Below are 15,836 nucleotides of genomic sequence, written 5' to 3'. Positions count from 1 at the left end.
CAACCCCAACCCCAACCCCAACCCCAACCCCAACCCCAACCCCAACCCCAACCCCAACCCCAACCCCAACCCCTCTAAATTACTTTAAATTTTATAATTAAATTATTTAAGGTTTAATTTAAAATAAAAAACCAAAAAAATAAAAAGAAATTTGTTTTATTTTTAAATTTACTTTGTCGAATTTGTTTTATTTTTTAATTTATGTAAAACAGAAGCTTTTTATTTCTATCATTTATCTTTTTAATAAATTAAAAAAATATCTTATAAAATTTATAAAATATTTCACATAACTTTTCAATTTTACTTAAATATATAAATAAAGGAGGTTTCTTAAATGTAAAAAATTTATTATTAATAGTTATGAAATAAAATTAATAATGAATTTAAATTGAATATAGTGTTTTAATTTATTTAATGTATAATAAATTAATATCCCAATTGATTTCTCTGAAACTTTTAATTCTACTAAAATTTAAAAAACATCTACTTTATTCTCGATTCCTTTTATTAACTAACTAGAGATTAATTGCTTATCAAATGACATTTAATTTAAGCAAGAACAAAAAGTAAAAAAATAATAATAAATTAAGTGCAATATTTAAATATAAAAGTAGAGTTTTTAACTTTTAATTTTTCAAGATTTACTAAGGCTACTTCAATTTTTAAATACTAAATAAAAGAAGGTATCAATTTTTTCATTTTTCCTTTTCCATAGCTAAGTTACTTCATATATTTTACTGGATGATTAGATTTAAAATTTTAAATTTTTGGAATTAGCTTATTTTGCAAAATGAAAATTATTTAAATAACCTATTTAAAAATATGCATAAAAAAGGAAACAGATAAAATAATCAACGATAAATTCACTTAACGCTTGAAACTTATTTGCTAACAAGTTGATAGATAACTCATATATTCTACCAAAAATAATAAAAATATTTAGAATATGGCTAGAGAAAAAGAGTATGCTTAATTACTAATTTTTGCAATGGTATTTTAAAAAATATCATTTATGATGATGATTTATCTGTTCATTCAAAATTTTTAAGTAAAAATTTAGATTAACTCACATTTACTATTAATTTTGTTAATAAATATTATTTTATAGGAAATTAATTGGTTAACAAATGGTTTGCTCATATTCTGGTTTTCAATAAAGAGGTTAATCTTATCAGCGTTTATTTATCATGTGCGCAAAAATATCAAATTTGTTAATTTTGTTAGCACTTTAATTCTATCAGAAGATGCTTACTACTATTTAAACAAAGTAGAAGATGATTAATATTAAAATCTTTTAACTTATATTCCCTCAAATATTAAAAGTTCTTATGAAATAATTTATATAAATTCTTTTACTTATTTCTTGAAAATAGCTTATTTGTTCATCTATCATAAATAAATATGTGAAAATCAATTTATCTTGTTATGGATGACATTTTCTATCGGATTAGATTTATTTCATAAATTAATTCACAGATACAATGATCAGGCACCCTACGCTGACATACAGAGAAACCTTTTAAATCAACTGGACTTCTCATTACTATAATAACCAAAGTTTTTACTAAAATAATCAATGATCTAAGCTTTTCATATGATGACTTGTTTGACATTATTAATGTAGTTTCCTAATTGGTTATTACTTATTTACTCTGTGTTTTTCATAATTATGGTGCTTTGCTATTATTTTTTAAGCATAAGAAAGAGACTTTAATATTTGTAAACAAATATTTTCCATCCTAATTCTAGCTTAGCTTAAATTATTTTTCATATTGATACTTAAAGTTTAAAATTTAGACTTGAAAAAAATCAATTGAAATCTATATGTTAAATTTCATCTATTAAATATTCTCTGATCCAAAAAACTTTTCTTTTAACTTTATATATATTCTACTTGATAAACTTAGATGATATTATCACTTTTTAGTACTTTTGTTTGAGCTTAATTGGACTCTCTGTGCTTTTAACGATAGTAAAATATAGAGAGTATTAGAATCTAATTAATGGAAAAAATCCTACATTTCTTGAAACAGATAATGTTAACTAGCTAAGAAAATATATTCAATAATAAGAATAAACAGAAATTAGTTAAAATTTGATAAACTTTGATAATGTTAAATAAGTTGATATTTATATCAATCCAGAAACTTTTATAAATTAAACTGATCTTCTAGATACTTTGCTCTGTTCGTTTGGTAAATCTGAAATATGTTCAGCTCATTATGAAAGAAAATAATTTTTAAATTCTAAATATTTTCAAGAAGTAGTTTTAAATGCTGATATTTCAGTAAACAGTTTCCAATTTATTCTGTAAATTAAAACAGTACTTCCTTAGATTAAATTACTCAAAACAAAAATCACAAAAACAGCTGATTTATATAAAATAATAAAAGTGTTATTTGAAAAGGATATATTTTTGGCTATTGAAAATATTTAGGAAACAGAATCTGATCTCAAAAAGTAGCTTCATTTTTTGAATAATTAGCGTTTAAGTTAAATAAATAGCACTTTACATCAAAAGCTAGCATTTTAGAAATTTATTTCAAACGAATTGATCTTTCATCCTATTATTATCTTTTACGATTTATTTGAAGACTGATTGTTTGTAGATAAAGTAAATAAAAATAAAAATTATTATTTAATGATTAATTTACAATATAAAAAACTTAATAAAACCTGACAAGCTAATTATTGAATTAGAGTGATAGATATTATACTCACAAAATTGAACTCAGTATGGTTGATTCATGAAAAATTCTTAGAAACTATGAAAAATAGTACTATTATAAAATTTAAATTTTAACTATTTTCTTATTTCTATTTATATAATATATTTTCTGTTTTAAAAAAAAAAAATCTAAAAATAATTTTTCTTTAAAAATCTCAAAATAATGATTTTAAAATAAAATATATGAAACAATATTTATAAAGTGAAAATTGAGAAATTAAGATATATCTAAATCTTTTTGATTTGAAATAAATTCTTTTTTGTTAATTATTTGATCACTTTAATGACGTAAATTAATCATTGGATAATAATTCATTTGTTTTCTAATTTTTCTGGAAAAAAATAAGATATCAGCTAAAAGAAAATTATGTTCGAACTGAAAATAAATTAAAATTCAAAACGGTTTGTAAATATTATTTTCATAAACTAATTTTGAGGTTAAAAAAGCATTCTTAAGCGATTTAAAGTTAATATAGATTCTAAAATTGATTTATTTATCTGCTTTAGGTAATATAAGCACACATTTTAAAGTTTTTACTTTATTTAATAAAAGCAACAAAAAAATTAAATAGAATAAAATCTTTAAGATCTATTAAATAATTTATCTAAGAAAATTTAAAAACGCTGATGCTTAAAAACGAAAAAATGGATCATAGAGAATTTATGCAGGTTTAGGCTTTAATTTTTTTCTAATATTCTATTTATTGATTCACGACTACTAACAAAAATTTAAATACGAAGCATACTCTCAAAAAATAAAATTGTTTTCTAAATTCAAAACAAAAAATGAAGAAATCAAAAACGCTTCAAATTATACCTCAATTAAACTGGATTATATTTATTTATCAACCTTTGTTAAGAATTTATTTAAAATTAAACAAATTTAATTTAAAAACATAATAAATAAATATTTAAAAAATATTAAAAAACAAATACAAATTAAAAAAACAATGAGAAAAATACTAATTTTGTGCATATTAGTTATATGTCTAAGCTTTGCATACGCTAAAGTTACAAACAAATAGATCGTAGGTGGATTTAATAAGGTTGACGTTGATTTAAGTTTGTTATAAGCATACTAAGTAGGTCTCAATTACTTGTAATAAAAAAATGTCATTAATTCTAACTCAAATCCTCAACTCACTGGTGTCTATTCACAAGTTGTCTCAGGTGTTAAGTACAGATTTGTTTTAAAAGTAGGTAACTAAAACTGGAGTGTTGATGTATTTTACTAATCCTGGACAAATACATTATAAGCTGTTAGTTATTAAAAGGCTTGAAAATGAATATTCATTCATTCATTCATTCATAAATAAATAAATAATTCCCATTATAAAATATATATAATTTTTTTAAAAAAAAAAGTATATTATTTCCCTATAAAAATGTATCTTTTGTCCTTGTATTAATTTTTAAGAAATAATTAATAAATATCTTAATTCGTTTTTAATTAACTTATCACTTGTCTTTAAAATTACTGGAATTATATTGTTAATCATAATATTAGGGAAAACTTTGAAAGATTAAGACATATAAATCAAACAAAAGTTAAGTCAAATATAAATTCTATTTTCTTAAATTAATTAAATTGCATACAATTTTTATTATATATTGCAAATCTCTAAATTAGCACTCTAATAAATTAATACTCAAACAATTTTTTTGTGCATTTGAATATCCTAATATTTGATAAATATGATAATAAAATAAATTATATATTTATATAGTATTACAATGTATAAAATTAAAAATTACTAAGTTTATATGTAATTGATATTTATTAATGTATATATATTTAAATTTTTTATAGATTTTTATTTATTTAATTATTTACTCATTTGTTCATTTAAAATTTTATGCAAATTTTAATTTTTACTATGGTTGCTTTTTTAAAAATTGTCATTAAAAAAATATATTTTATATCTTTTATCATAAATATTTTATCCTGAAATTATTTTTATCTTTAAAAGTTATTTATTTGATTTTAATATTTTTTCTATTATCAATCAATAGAAAATATTTATCATTTTTAATTTAATGCTTCTAAAAATTGTTTTTATTTATTTAGAATTTATTAAACACAAAAACATGTTATTTTTATTAGCATTTGTTTAAAAAATAAAATAATTAGGATTAAAAAATCCTTATGAAATTTTTATTTTTGTTAGATATTTTTTATCAAATAAATGGATGGATTTAGCTTATATGAATTATTATAATTATTAATTATGAATATCTACTCATCTCTTAATAATGAATATCCAAATGTTGAAATATAGTGAATTTCATTGATTATAATTATTAATTACGAATATCTACTTATCTCGTCATAATGAATCTCCAAATGTTGAAATATAGTGAATTTAGATTGTTTTAAAAAATACTTTATTGAATTTATACAAAAAAATAGATTAAGTGTTTATTAAATCTAAACATAAAAACAAACATACAAAGAAATAAATATGAGATCAAATAAAAATAGAGAAAGAGAGTTTTTTTAAATAAAAGATTTAGCAGAAAAATTGTATCATGAATAAAGGTATAAAACTTTATAGATGATTTTGTATGATCAATCATATATATCCAGGGCAGTAGTTTCAGATGATAAAAACAATGAGTATAACTTGAAAATCATAAACATGTTTGACGGAGTTAATAACATAGATAAAACTATTTATTAAAATGCATAGCAGGAAGTAAAAGTTATGAAAACATTTAATCATAAAAATGTACTTAAAGTCGTTGACTACTTTGAAATAGGTTACTATTTTTTAATAGTCACAGAGAGGTATGAATCTAGCTTAGAGTAGTGGTTAAGAAGTAGACAAACAAATCAATTATTTCTCCCATAAATTATAAGCTTTAGTGATTAGCTCTTTTAAGCTTTGGAACATATTCATTCTAAAAAAAAAGAAGCAAGGGATATTGATTTATCAACAATAATGATAGATAAAAACAATTAATTAAAGGTTGTTTGCAATGGATATTTTAACGCAAATATTTTTAGAAGAGTTTAAAGTCTGCAAATATAAAATTAAAAGAATAAGATATCATTGCTTTACAATGTAAATTAGCAGATAAGTGAAAATGAGATTGACATGACATAGAATATTTTGAAAGTAGATAAGACAAAGTTGAAATAAATTGATGTATTAGCCTCAATTTAAGTAATATACCAACTCGGAGGAGCTAATTTAGTTGATAGATTTAATAGAGAACTTCTTGTTGATAATTTAGATGAACAGCTTATTTCTACTTTTTTGACTATTTTTGAAAGCAAAAATTAAAATCCTCCTCTACTTAAAGATATCCTAAAAAGTATAAAAAAAGTAAAATCAGATATTTGGGATGGATGCCAATTCGCAAAAAAGTTATTTAAAAGTGCTTAGAATATGAAAGAAAAGCCTTAAGCTGCTATTGATCTATTACTTCTTTGTATTGAGCAACATCCTAAAGATCCACAATATTACTAAGCTGTTGGCGATTTTTATAAAAGTATTTAGAAATATGACGATTCGGCTTAAGCTTACAAAAAGTGTTTATAAGAAGGTAAAGAAAATTAAATTTGCTAAGATAGTTTATTAGAAGTTTATCAATTTAAATCAACTTAAGAATAATTATAAAAAGATAAACTAATTGAAGTGTGCATTGAGAAAGGCAATCCTTTTATAAATCTATGTCATGAATTTACATATAACTCTAAGGAAGTTAAAAAAAGTCGTATCTCGTTTAAATTAATTGTAATTTTAATAGTGATTTTCAAAGATGTCATTTTAGTAATCATGGCCAATTTACTAGCCTTCATATCAGCCCATGCTTCAATTTAAGCTTGTAGTCAATAAATTGAAGCTTGCTATGCTTAAGTGCATGATGATCTTTAAGGTTTTTATATTGCGTAATACCATTTTTTTAAAGGATGTTTAGATTCAGAGAAAGTAGGATATATTTGTAGTACTGGAGTTGCAGATTCTATTTTAAAGATGTATTTAAATGATTGTGTTTCAATTATTTTTTACTCAAAATAACCTCTATATGATTCAAGAATTTACATTCAATAGTGCTTTCATAAAACATCAAAAAGTTAAGGTTTCTGTTATGTGCACTTGGCTAATTACTATTAACACCAATTCAAATATAATGAAGCAATCTAAATTATGGATAAGTGTTTAAAATCTTTGCCCAATAATGCATATTGCTTAATGTACCTGGGTTTATTTTATTAATTAGATACTACTCTATAAGATTATAACAAATCAATCAACTATTATTAGTTATGCTATGATCTTTATTAACTTGAATCATGCAGAGATGAGATTTTAAAGGTAAAATAGCAACTAAATTAACCTTAAAAAGTAAAATAGGAACTAAATTAATCTTAAAAAGTAAAATTGAGTTGAATATTTTTAATTCAATTTTAAATTAAAATAAAAAATTTAATTATCATTAAAATTTATTTTTTAAGCTATCTATCTATTATATGTTCTCATTAAATAAATCTCAACAAAAAAGATTTTATTTTCTAATAATATGGACCTTGAATATCCTAATATTTAATAAATATGATAATAAAATAAATTATATATTTATATAGCATTACAATGTATAAAATTAAAAATTACTAAGTATATATATAATTGATATTTATTAATGTATATATATTAAAATTTTTTATAGATTTTTATTTATTTAATTATTTACTCATTTGTTCATTTAAAATTTTATGCAAATTTTAATTTTTACTATGCTTGCTTTTTTAAAAATTGTCATTAAAAAAATATATTTTATATCTTTTATCATAAATATTTTATCCTGAAATTATTTTTATCTTTAAAAGTTATTTATTTGATTTTAATATTTTTTCTATTATCAATCAATAGAAAATATTTATCATTTTTAATTTAATGCTTCTAAAAATTGTTTTTATTTATTTAGAATTTATTAAACACAAAAATATGTTATTTTTATTAGCATTTCTTTAAAAAATAAAATAATTTGGATTAAAAAATCCTTATGAAATTTTTATTTTTGTTAGATATTTTTTATCAAATAAATGGATGGATTTAGCTAATATGAATTATTATAATTATTAATTATGAATATCTACTCATCTCTTAATAATGAATATCCAAATGTTGAAATATAGTGAATTTAGATTGTTTTAAAAAATACTTGATTGAATTTATACAAAAAAATAGATTAAGTGTTTATTAAATCTAAACATAAAAACAAACATACAAAGAAATAAATATGAGTTCAAATAAAAATAGAGAAAGAGAGTTTTTTTAAATAAAAGATTTAGCAGAAAAATTGTATCATGAATAAAGGTATAAAACTTTATAGATGACTTTGTATGATCAATCATATATATCCAGGGCAGTAGTTTCAGATGATAAAAACAATGAGTATAACTTGAAAATCATAAACATGTTTGACGGAGTTAATAACATAGATAAAACTATTTATTAAAATGCATAGCAGGAAGTAAAAGTTATGAAAACATTTAATCATAAAAATGTACTTAAAGTCGTTGACTACTTTGAAATAGGTTACTATTTTTTGATAGTCACAGAGAGGTATGAATCTAGCTTAGAGTAGTGGTTAAGAAGTAGACAAACAAATCAATTATTTCTCCCATAAATTATAAGCTTTAGTGATTAGCTCTTTTAAGCTTTGGAACATATTCATTCTAAAAAAAAAGAAGCAAGGGATATTGATTTATCAACAATAATGATAGATAAAAACAATTAATTAAAGGTTGTTTGCAATGGATATTTTAACGCAAATATTTTTAGAAGAGTTTAAAGTCTGCAAATATAAAATTAAAAGAATAAGATATCATTGCTTTACAATGTAAATTAGTAGATAAGTGAAAATGAGATTGACGTGACATAGAATATTTTGAAAGTAGATAAGACAAAGTTGAAATAAATTGATGTATTAGCCTCAATTTAAGTAATATACCAACTCGGAGGAGCTAATTTAGTTGATAGATTTAATAGAGAACTTCTTGTCGATAATTTAGATGAACAGCTTATTTCTACTTTTTTGACTATTTTTGAAAGCAAAAATTAAAGTCCTCCTCTACTTAAAGACATCCTAAAAGGTATAAAAAAAGTAAAATCAGATATTTGGGATGGATGCCAATTAGCAAAAAAGTTATTTAAAAGTGCTTAGAATATGAAAGAAAAGCCTAAAGCTGCTATTGATTTATTACTTCTTTGTATTGAGCAACATCCTAAAGATCAACAATATTACTAAGCTGTTGGCGATTTTTATAAAAGTATTTAGAAATATGACGATTCAGCTTAAGCTTACAAAAAGTGTTTATAAGAAGGTAAAGAAAATTAAATTTGCTAAGATAGTTTATTAGAAGTTTATCGATTTAAATCAACTTAAGAATAATTATAAAAAGATAAACTAATTGAAGTGTGCATTGAGAAAGGCAATCCTTTTATAAATCTATGCCATGAATTTACATATAACTCTAAGGAAGTTAAAAAAAGTCGTCTCTCGTTTAGATTAATTGTAATTTTAATAGTGATTTTCTATGATGCCATTTTAATAATCATGGCCAATTTACTAGCCTTCTTAACAGCCCATGCTTCAATTTAAGCTTGTAGTCAATAAATTGAAGCTTGCTATGCTTAAGTGCATGATGATCTTTAAGGTTTTTATATTGCGTAATACCATTTTTTTAAAGGATGCTTAGATTCAGAGAAAGTAGGATATATTTGTAGTACTGGAGTTGCAGATTCTATTTTAAAGATGCATTTAAATGAAAGTATTTTAACTATTTTTTACTCAAAATAACCTCTATCTGATTCAAGAAATTACATTAATATGTGCTTTCATAAAACAAAAAGTTAAGGTTTCTGTTATGTGCACTTGGCTAATTACTATTAACACCAATTCAAATATAATGAAGCAATCTAAATTATGGATTAGTGTTTAAATAATTCGCCCAATAATGCATATTGCTTATTGTACCTGGGTTTATTTTATTAATTAGATACTACTCTATAAGATTATAACAAATCAATCAACTATTATTAGTTATGCTATGACCTTTATTAACTTGAATCATGCAGAGATGAAATTTTAAAGGTAAAGTAGGAACTAAATTAATCTTAAAAAGTAAAATTGAGTTGAATATTTTTAATTCAATTTTAAATTAAACTAAAAAATTTAATTATCATTAAAAGTAAAATTTATTTTTTAAGCTATCTATCTATTATATGTTCTCATTAAATAAATCTCAACAAAAAAAATTTTATTTTCTAGCTGAAAGCATATTTAAATATTTTTTATTAAAAAAAATAATATTCTAATTTTTGATTTAGTATTGATTGTTATTATATAATTATAAAAATAAATATTTGTGAATTTAATAATTTTTCTATCTCTTCATTTTAACAAAAAATGCAAAAATTTTTTGATTTTGATTTTAATATAAAGTTTAAAATAGTATTGAATAGTCAAAATAAATACTCATTTATTAATTTGTATCATTTATAACTCTAAATTATTTTAGAATAAATATTATTACAGCGAATTAATCTTAATAAAGAATTATAAATATATTTTTGATGGCATGTTAACTTTAGTAAGAAAAATAAAAATTTCAAAGAAAAGAATATTCATTTTAAAATTTAAGAAGGAGATGATTTATTAGATTTAATATTTTTTAATTTAATTTCAATTTTTTTAGTGAAATCTTATTCTAATCATTAGTATTTGTATAAAAAAAGGAAATTGAATAGTAATATGAAGCAATTAATTTAAGTTGATTACAAAATGTAAAAATATATTCTAATATTTTTCTTATTGATATGAACATGCAACCTACAAGCTGTTTAAGACAATTCTATATCCACAAATGAAAATTATTAGTGATATAAGATAAAAAAAGTGGATATACATAAATTTTATTATTTAATTGTGAATGAATTAATCATCACTGAATTATAATCAAAATCCTTATTAATATCAATAATTTTTATCAATTTTAAGCTATTAAGAAAAATATAGACAAAAAACAAAAGAATTTAATATATAATAATAAATCATTTCAACAATTCTTAAAGAATTTATAAACCATAATTTTCAAGTAAACAATCATTTATTATTTAGCAAGCTAGTTAGAAATAAGAATAATACATTTTCTACATTATATTCTAATAAAGTGAGGAATAGTGCATTCAAAATGAGCATGATTAGCCAATCAACTTAAGATTCTGGCTCAGCATCATTGGATAGTGATACTAAATTTGATTTCAGATCTCGTTGTTAATATTCTTTAGAATCTGTTTAGCAGAGACTTGACTATACTAAATAAATGCCAGAAGTTTTGCCAAAGGAAATCGTAGAAAGCAAAATATCATAAAATACAAAATTGAACGTTTTCATAGTTTTAACTATTATTTTTTTCACAATATCTGCTTTGTCCTTCATCTATTATCATTAAAGACCTTCTTGTAATTAAAACGCAATAGTCCCTATACCTATTGATAAACACAGTATCGAAAAACTTTTTGATCCAGTTAAAGTTAATTATATCAAGAGCTATGAAGAGTCTGCTGTGGGAAAATACTTTTATTGGGATTTGCTAGGTAATTTCTAAAAAAATTAGCATTTGAAAAGATTTGATGACTATAATTTTTTTTAACATAAAAAAGCTGAAAAGTACTTCAATATGATAGTTGAACAGCTAAAGCAAGTGGTTTGGATGGAAGAAGAAGTTATAGAATAATATTTTGATCATAAATTCACATAAAACGATAGCTATATAATTAAAAAAAAGGTAACTTTCTTTTACTTTCTAATATATTTGAAGGAAGTATTTGGAAATTAAAACAAAAATACTTTCGAGATGTAAAATTAAAAATACTTTCTTTAACTAAAATGGTTCATGAAATTTTAAATTTAAATTTTTATAATAAAAAAATTGGAATTTGGCTATTAAGTTAATGAAAATGCAAATTTTTGTTTAAAAATAATAAGGTATGGAAATTAAGGGATAAGTGCAATGATATAGAAGTAACAACTAGTATATCTAATAAGGTAATTTGGAAATATAAAAACTGCTTTTGTAAATGAGGAAGCGAGCTAAATATAGATAGAACAAGTGTATGAACCAAATAATGATAGATGGTATTAAAGAAACTTACCTAATTTATATAAAAATAAATAAATAAAACAACCAATAAAAAAACGACTAACAATAACAACAACAACAACAACCAAACCAACTAAATATCAAATATGTATAAACTAAAATCAAGGTTAGATAAATAATAATAACATTCTTCTTAATTTTATAAATTTTGGATATTTTAAATTATATTTTATATTTTTTTGTTTATATTCTATTATAGTATTTTGTATTACATTTAAATGTCCCTCTTTTGTCAATATCTTCAAAGATTTATTATAAACATTAATTTATAATCATAAAATTTATTTTCCTAATATTAATTATGAATTTATCATACTGCGGCGCGCTTTGCTTTACCTTTTTATTTCTTAAAATTTACTGAAAACTCCCAAGAAAAAAAATTTAATATTTAAAATTGAAATTTAAATCAATTAATTAATTAAAAAGAAAAATAGTTAATTAATCGTTGATTCTTAAAGCTAATCGATAAATATGAAAAAACTAGGATTTCTCATTTCATTTCATCTTTAAAAGTTTTTTAAATAAAAAAAAATATTATTAAGTAATTTCAATGAAATATTTTTAGATATCAGTAAGCTTAAAAATTGTTTTTGTCTCTGTAAAAATAAAAAAAAGAATCAATTATTTAATTTAATTTATTTTATTTTAAAATTTGAAAGTTTATTAAAAACAAAAAAAATAAAACATTTTTTTTTAATTTTATAAAATCTAAATAATTTATTTTAATTTCAATTGATAATAATTTAAATTTTTTAATAAAAAGTGATTTTAGAGACAAATAATTTTATCAAAAGAAAATTTTATAAAATGAACTACAAAATATATTTATAGAAAAGAAAATAAATGAATACAAAAAAATAATATTAATTTCAACTAAAATAAATAGCTAAAATAAAATCTTCAAATGAAGTAGAGAGATCTAAATTTATCATATTTAGGGTGAGCTTGGATCAAAGTGTCATCGTTCTTTCTAGGATTGTATCTGTCTCCTACAAAGTTGGAAAGGGTGTGAGCATACCTAACTGCAGATGGAGTTTTAATGGCTCCAGTCCAGTTATAGTACAAGAAGCAAAGCTTGAAAGCTAGAACTTAAAGGTCTCTCTTAAATTCTCTGTATTAAGGAGAGTTATCTTTTTGCAAAGCCTCATCAATCATATCGTTATAGATAATAGTGTAGTGAGTAGGAGAAGCAGTACCTTTATTTCAATATATAACAAATTTTATCAGGTTTTCTTAATATTTAAAATATGAATTTAAGTACCTTGATTTGTCTTTTAGCTGACAATAAAGAAGTCATTAACTCCCTTCGTAACTCTATCTTCAATTAGAGCTCCTTGTGGTGGGTTTTCAGCTGAACCCACATTCCCATCTTGGCTTTAGTAAAACTTAGCTCCAACTTTCTAATTATTAATTATATGATTACTTTAATAAATAAAATATATTTTATCTTCATTAATTAAAATACCTTGTTGACTATAATGAGAGTGAATTTAATATTTTCACAACCATTTATTTTTTGGCAAGCTTGTTTTAACTGAGGCATTTCAATGTCTTTTACAGCATTAAATTAGCCTTCACCAACACCGTCTCTGAAAATGATGATCTGTAATAATATAAAATACAGATAAATTTAAATAATTCATTATTAAATTTAAAACCTGCTAAGGATAAACTCCATTTGAATCCTTAAACTCCTTAAGAGCTTATTCATAAACTTGCTAAAGGAAAGGAGTGATTTCTTAACCAGTTGGTAGCACGTGGGAGTGAGAGTAGTATTTTGAGAAATTCCTATCTACTGTTGAAACAAATCCGAAAATTGATTCTTTTTTTCCAGGAGTATTGTGGAAAACATCCATTCCTACCACCATTGTTGGTAAGTTCTAAAAGGGTAAATTATCCATAACCCAAGGAACACCACCGGTTTTTGCACAAATTTGCATCAAAAGTTTATTTACAACACTTCTCAGCTTAAAATTTAATAAAAAATAAAATTAATATAAATAAAAAAATACGTTTAAGCATTATATATTAAATCAATATTTACCCCTTTATCTTTCATTGCGGTGCTTGCAAGAATAACTTATGTTGGAATAGGTTTAACATTTGTGAAATATCTTTTGATTTCATCATAATACATTCCTGCTTTTTTCTTTCCTGGGAGTAAGAAAACAGCCATTTAAACATTATCAGGAGCATTCTTTAGAGCATTTATCCAATCTTAGGCTCCTCTGCTTTAGACACTGATGCAATTAGGAGGTTTGCATGGATAATTGTAGAATTTTAAGCACTCTTAAAATGTTCTTAGAAGACTGTCAAATGTTTTTTAGTCACGATCACTGTAAATAATAGCCCACATATTGAGAGAAGGTTGTTCAAACATTTAAGTTTAGGTGTCACGATCTAAATTACCTGTAGCAACATTTATCTTTTTTTTTCCTTGTTGCATTTCCATATTACCTGCATCAAGTTGCTTGTAGTCAATAGTTTAAGGTTTTTCACATATTTCAACTGACCAATCTTTCAATGTTTTATCTGCATCTTATTTTATTCTTTAAATAAATTTGCTTGCTTAAGCAATTCTTTCTCCGGCTTTTGGTTTGGTTACTTCAGCAAGCTTTTTCATTAAATTGAAATCATTTCTCTGTTAATCAGTCAATCCTTATTTATAAGTGAATAAATTTATTTGAATAAATTAAGTTCTACTTTCATAAAAATTATAATTATTTTTTTACCTGTGACTTGGCATAGTGAAGGAATCAAATAGTAAGTGAAAGGAGTCTTAGTCTTACCTTTTAGCTCAACACATTTCACAAGAGGCTAGTTTGGGTCGATGTTACCAATATTATAGGCTTCTTTGTAGTATTGCATATATGTTTTTTTAGTTCCTTTTCTATCTTCAAATGCATCATTAGGAGACATATCTTTTTCAATAGATTCTATACGGTGAAATTTACCATTGTAAGAGGTGATAACAGTATTACCTACAAATCCTGAAAGGTCATTTCTATCTTTTACTTATTGAAGAGCTTGCAATAGATTTGAGGTTCTTTAGACTTTAAAGCAACTATCTATATTCAGAAGTTTTTGATTAAATGAGTATTTTTCTAATGAGCTCTCATACCCACTGAAAACAGCTAAATCATATTCGTTATACTCTTTACGAGAAGCTGGATCGAAGTACTTTCTTCCTAGTTTATTGAGCTTAATCTTAGCAAATACTGTTTTGATAAGACGTCCAAAAATGTTTTAAACTTCTCTTTCGTTATTTGCCTCTCCCAAAAGTTTGAGGCTCACAGTCTTAGTATCAACAGTTCCTATTTCTGTCATTTAGTTAGCTTGTAGTTGTACAGGAGAGTATAAGACAGAGTGCTAAAACAAGAATTTATTAGTAAAAACTTCTCTTAGTTTGTTGATGCAAGCTTTTAGGATTTCACCAGTTCTTTTCATCACTTCTGCAGCTTCCATCCCTTCCACAGAAAATTAATAGCTGTAGATCTTCTCGTTGTGGAGCATAACCTAGTAATAGTTGCACAAGAATCTCAACCTAGGATTGTTTTAGACAAGGCCTTTGTTAGACATGGATGTTAATTATATCGCTTTTTTTTGATTATTTTTTATTTATTTATTAGAATTATTAGAAATTTACTTGAGCAGAGTTCTACTTTTTAAAGTAAATTTAATTAGCAAAAAAAATCTTTTTAGATGGTTTAGGCTAATCAAATCAATATGTTTTAGCTAACTTTTAAGCTACAATTTAGTAGAATGTTAATTAATTAGTTATTTATGTTTGATTAACGGGTAAGGAATGATCTAATTTGTTTGGAGATTTCATCAAAAGATATTTAAAAAATATTAAATTATTAATCATAATTATTTGTGATTGTTTATTGATCAATTAGCTAATAATTTTTAGCTGAAAATAAATACCATTGA

At 22.8% G+C, this 15,836-nt stretch overlaps 5 protein-coding genes across 5 annotated transcripts; 4 read left to right on the top strand and 1 right to left on the bottom strand. All coding sequences in view use genetic code 6, as the record gives it.

The window, feature by feature from the left end:
- Positions 1-1,015: 1,015 nt before the first annotated feature.
- Positions 1,016-2,280, top strand: TTHERM_001163050 (transmembrane protein, putative; the record flags this gene model as incomplete). Its single annotated transcript, XM_012798322.1, has 2 exons — positions 1,016-2,190; positions 2,262-2,280. 2 exons carry the CDS (start codon positions 1,016-1,018, stop codon positions 2,278-2,280), a joined length of 1,194 nt encoding a protein of 397 aa, XP_012653776.1.
- Positions 2,281-3,624: 1,344 nt separating this feature from the next.
- Positions 3,625-4,008, top strand: TTHERM_01163050 (hypothetical protein; the record flags this gene model as incomplete). The annotated part of the gene is made up of 1 exon (XM_001018299.2): positions 3,625-4,008. Exon 1 carries the CDS (start codon positions 3,679-3,681, stop codon positions 4,006-4,008), a length of 330 nt encoding a protein of 109 aa, XP_001018299.1. The 5' UTR covers positions 3,625-3,678.
- A 1,275-nt stretch (positions 4,009-5,283) lies between these two features.
- TTHERM_001161061 (kinase domain protein) lies at positions 5,284-7,125 on the top strand (the record flags this gene model as incomplete). Its single annotated transcript, XM_012798321.1, has 1 exon — positions 5,284-7,125. One exon carries the CDS (start codon positions 5,284-5,286, stop codon positions 7,123-7,125), a length of 1,842 nt encoding a protein of 613 aa, XP_012653775.1.
- An 850-nt stretch (positions 7,126-7,975) lies between these two features.
- Positions 7,976-11,824, top strand: TTHERM_001161050 (kinase domain protein; the record flags this gene model as incomplete). Its single annotated transcript, XM_012798320.1, has 4 exons — positions 7,976-9,509; positions 10,912-11,337; positions 11,404-11,528; positions 11,729-11,824. 4 exons carry the CDS (start codon positions 7,976-7,978, stop codon positions 11,822-11,824), a joined length of 2,181 nt encoding a protein of 726 aa, XP_012653774.1.
- Positions 11,825-12,803: 979 nt separating this feature from the next.
- Positions 12,804-15,482, bottom strand: TTHERM_01161040 (piwi domain protein; the record flags this gene model as incomplete). Its single annotated transcript, XM_001018296.3, has 6 exons — positions 12,804-13,099; positions 13,165-13,303; positions 13,369-13,506; positions 13,562-13,870; positions 13,948-14,561; positions 14,636-15,482. The coding sequence occupies 6 exons, from the start codon at positions 15,480-15,482 to the stop codon at positions 12,804-12,806; spliced, it is 2,343 nt and encodes a 780-aa protein (XP_001018296.1).
- Positions 15,483-15,836: the final 354 nt, after the last annotated feature.

This window comes from Tetrahymena thermophila (genome assembly GCF_000189635.1).
Source record: "Tetrahymena thermophila SB210 genomic scaffold scf_8254593, whole genome shotgun sequence".
In the NCBI taxonomy this organism is placed as follows: Eukaryota; Ciliophora; class Oligohymenophorea; order Hymenostomatida; family Tetrahymenidae; genus Tetrahymena; species Tetrahymena thermophila.
This window is presented reverse-complemented; position numbering and strand designations above follow the sequence as displayed.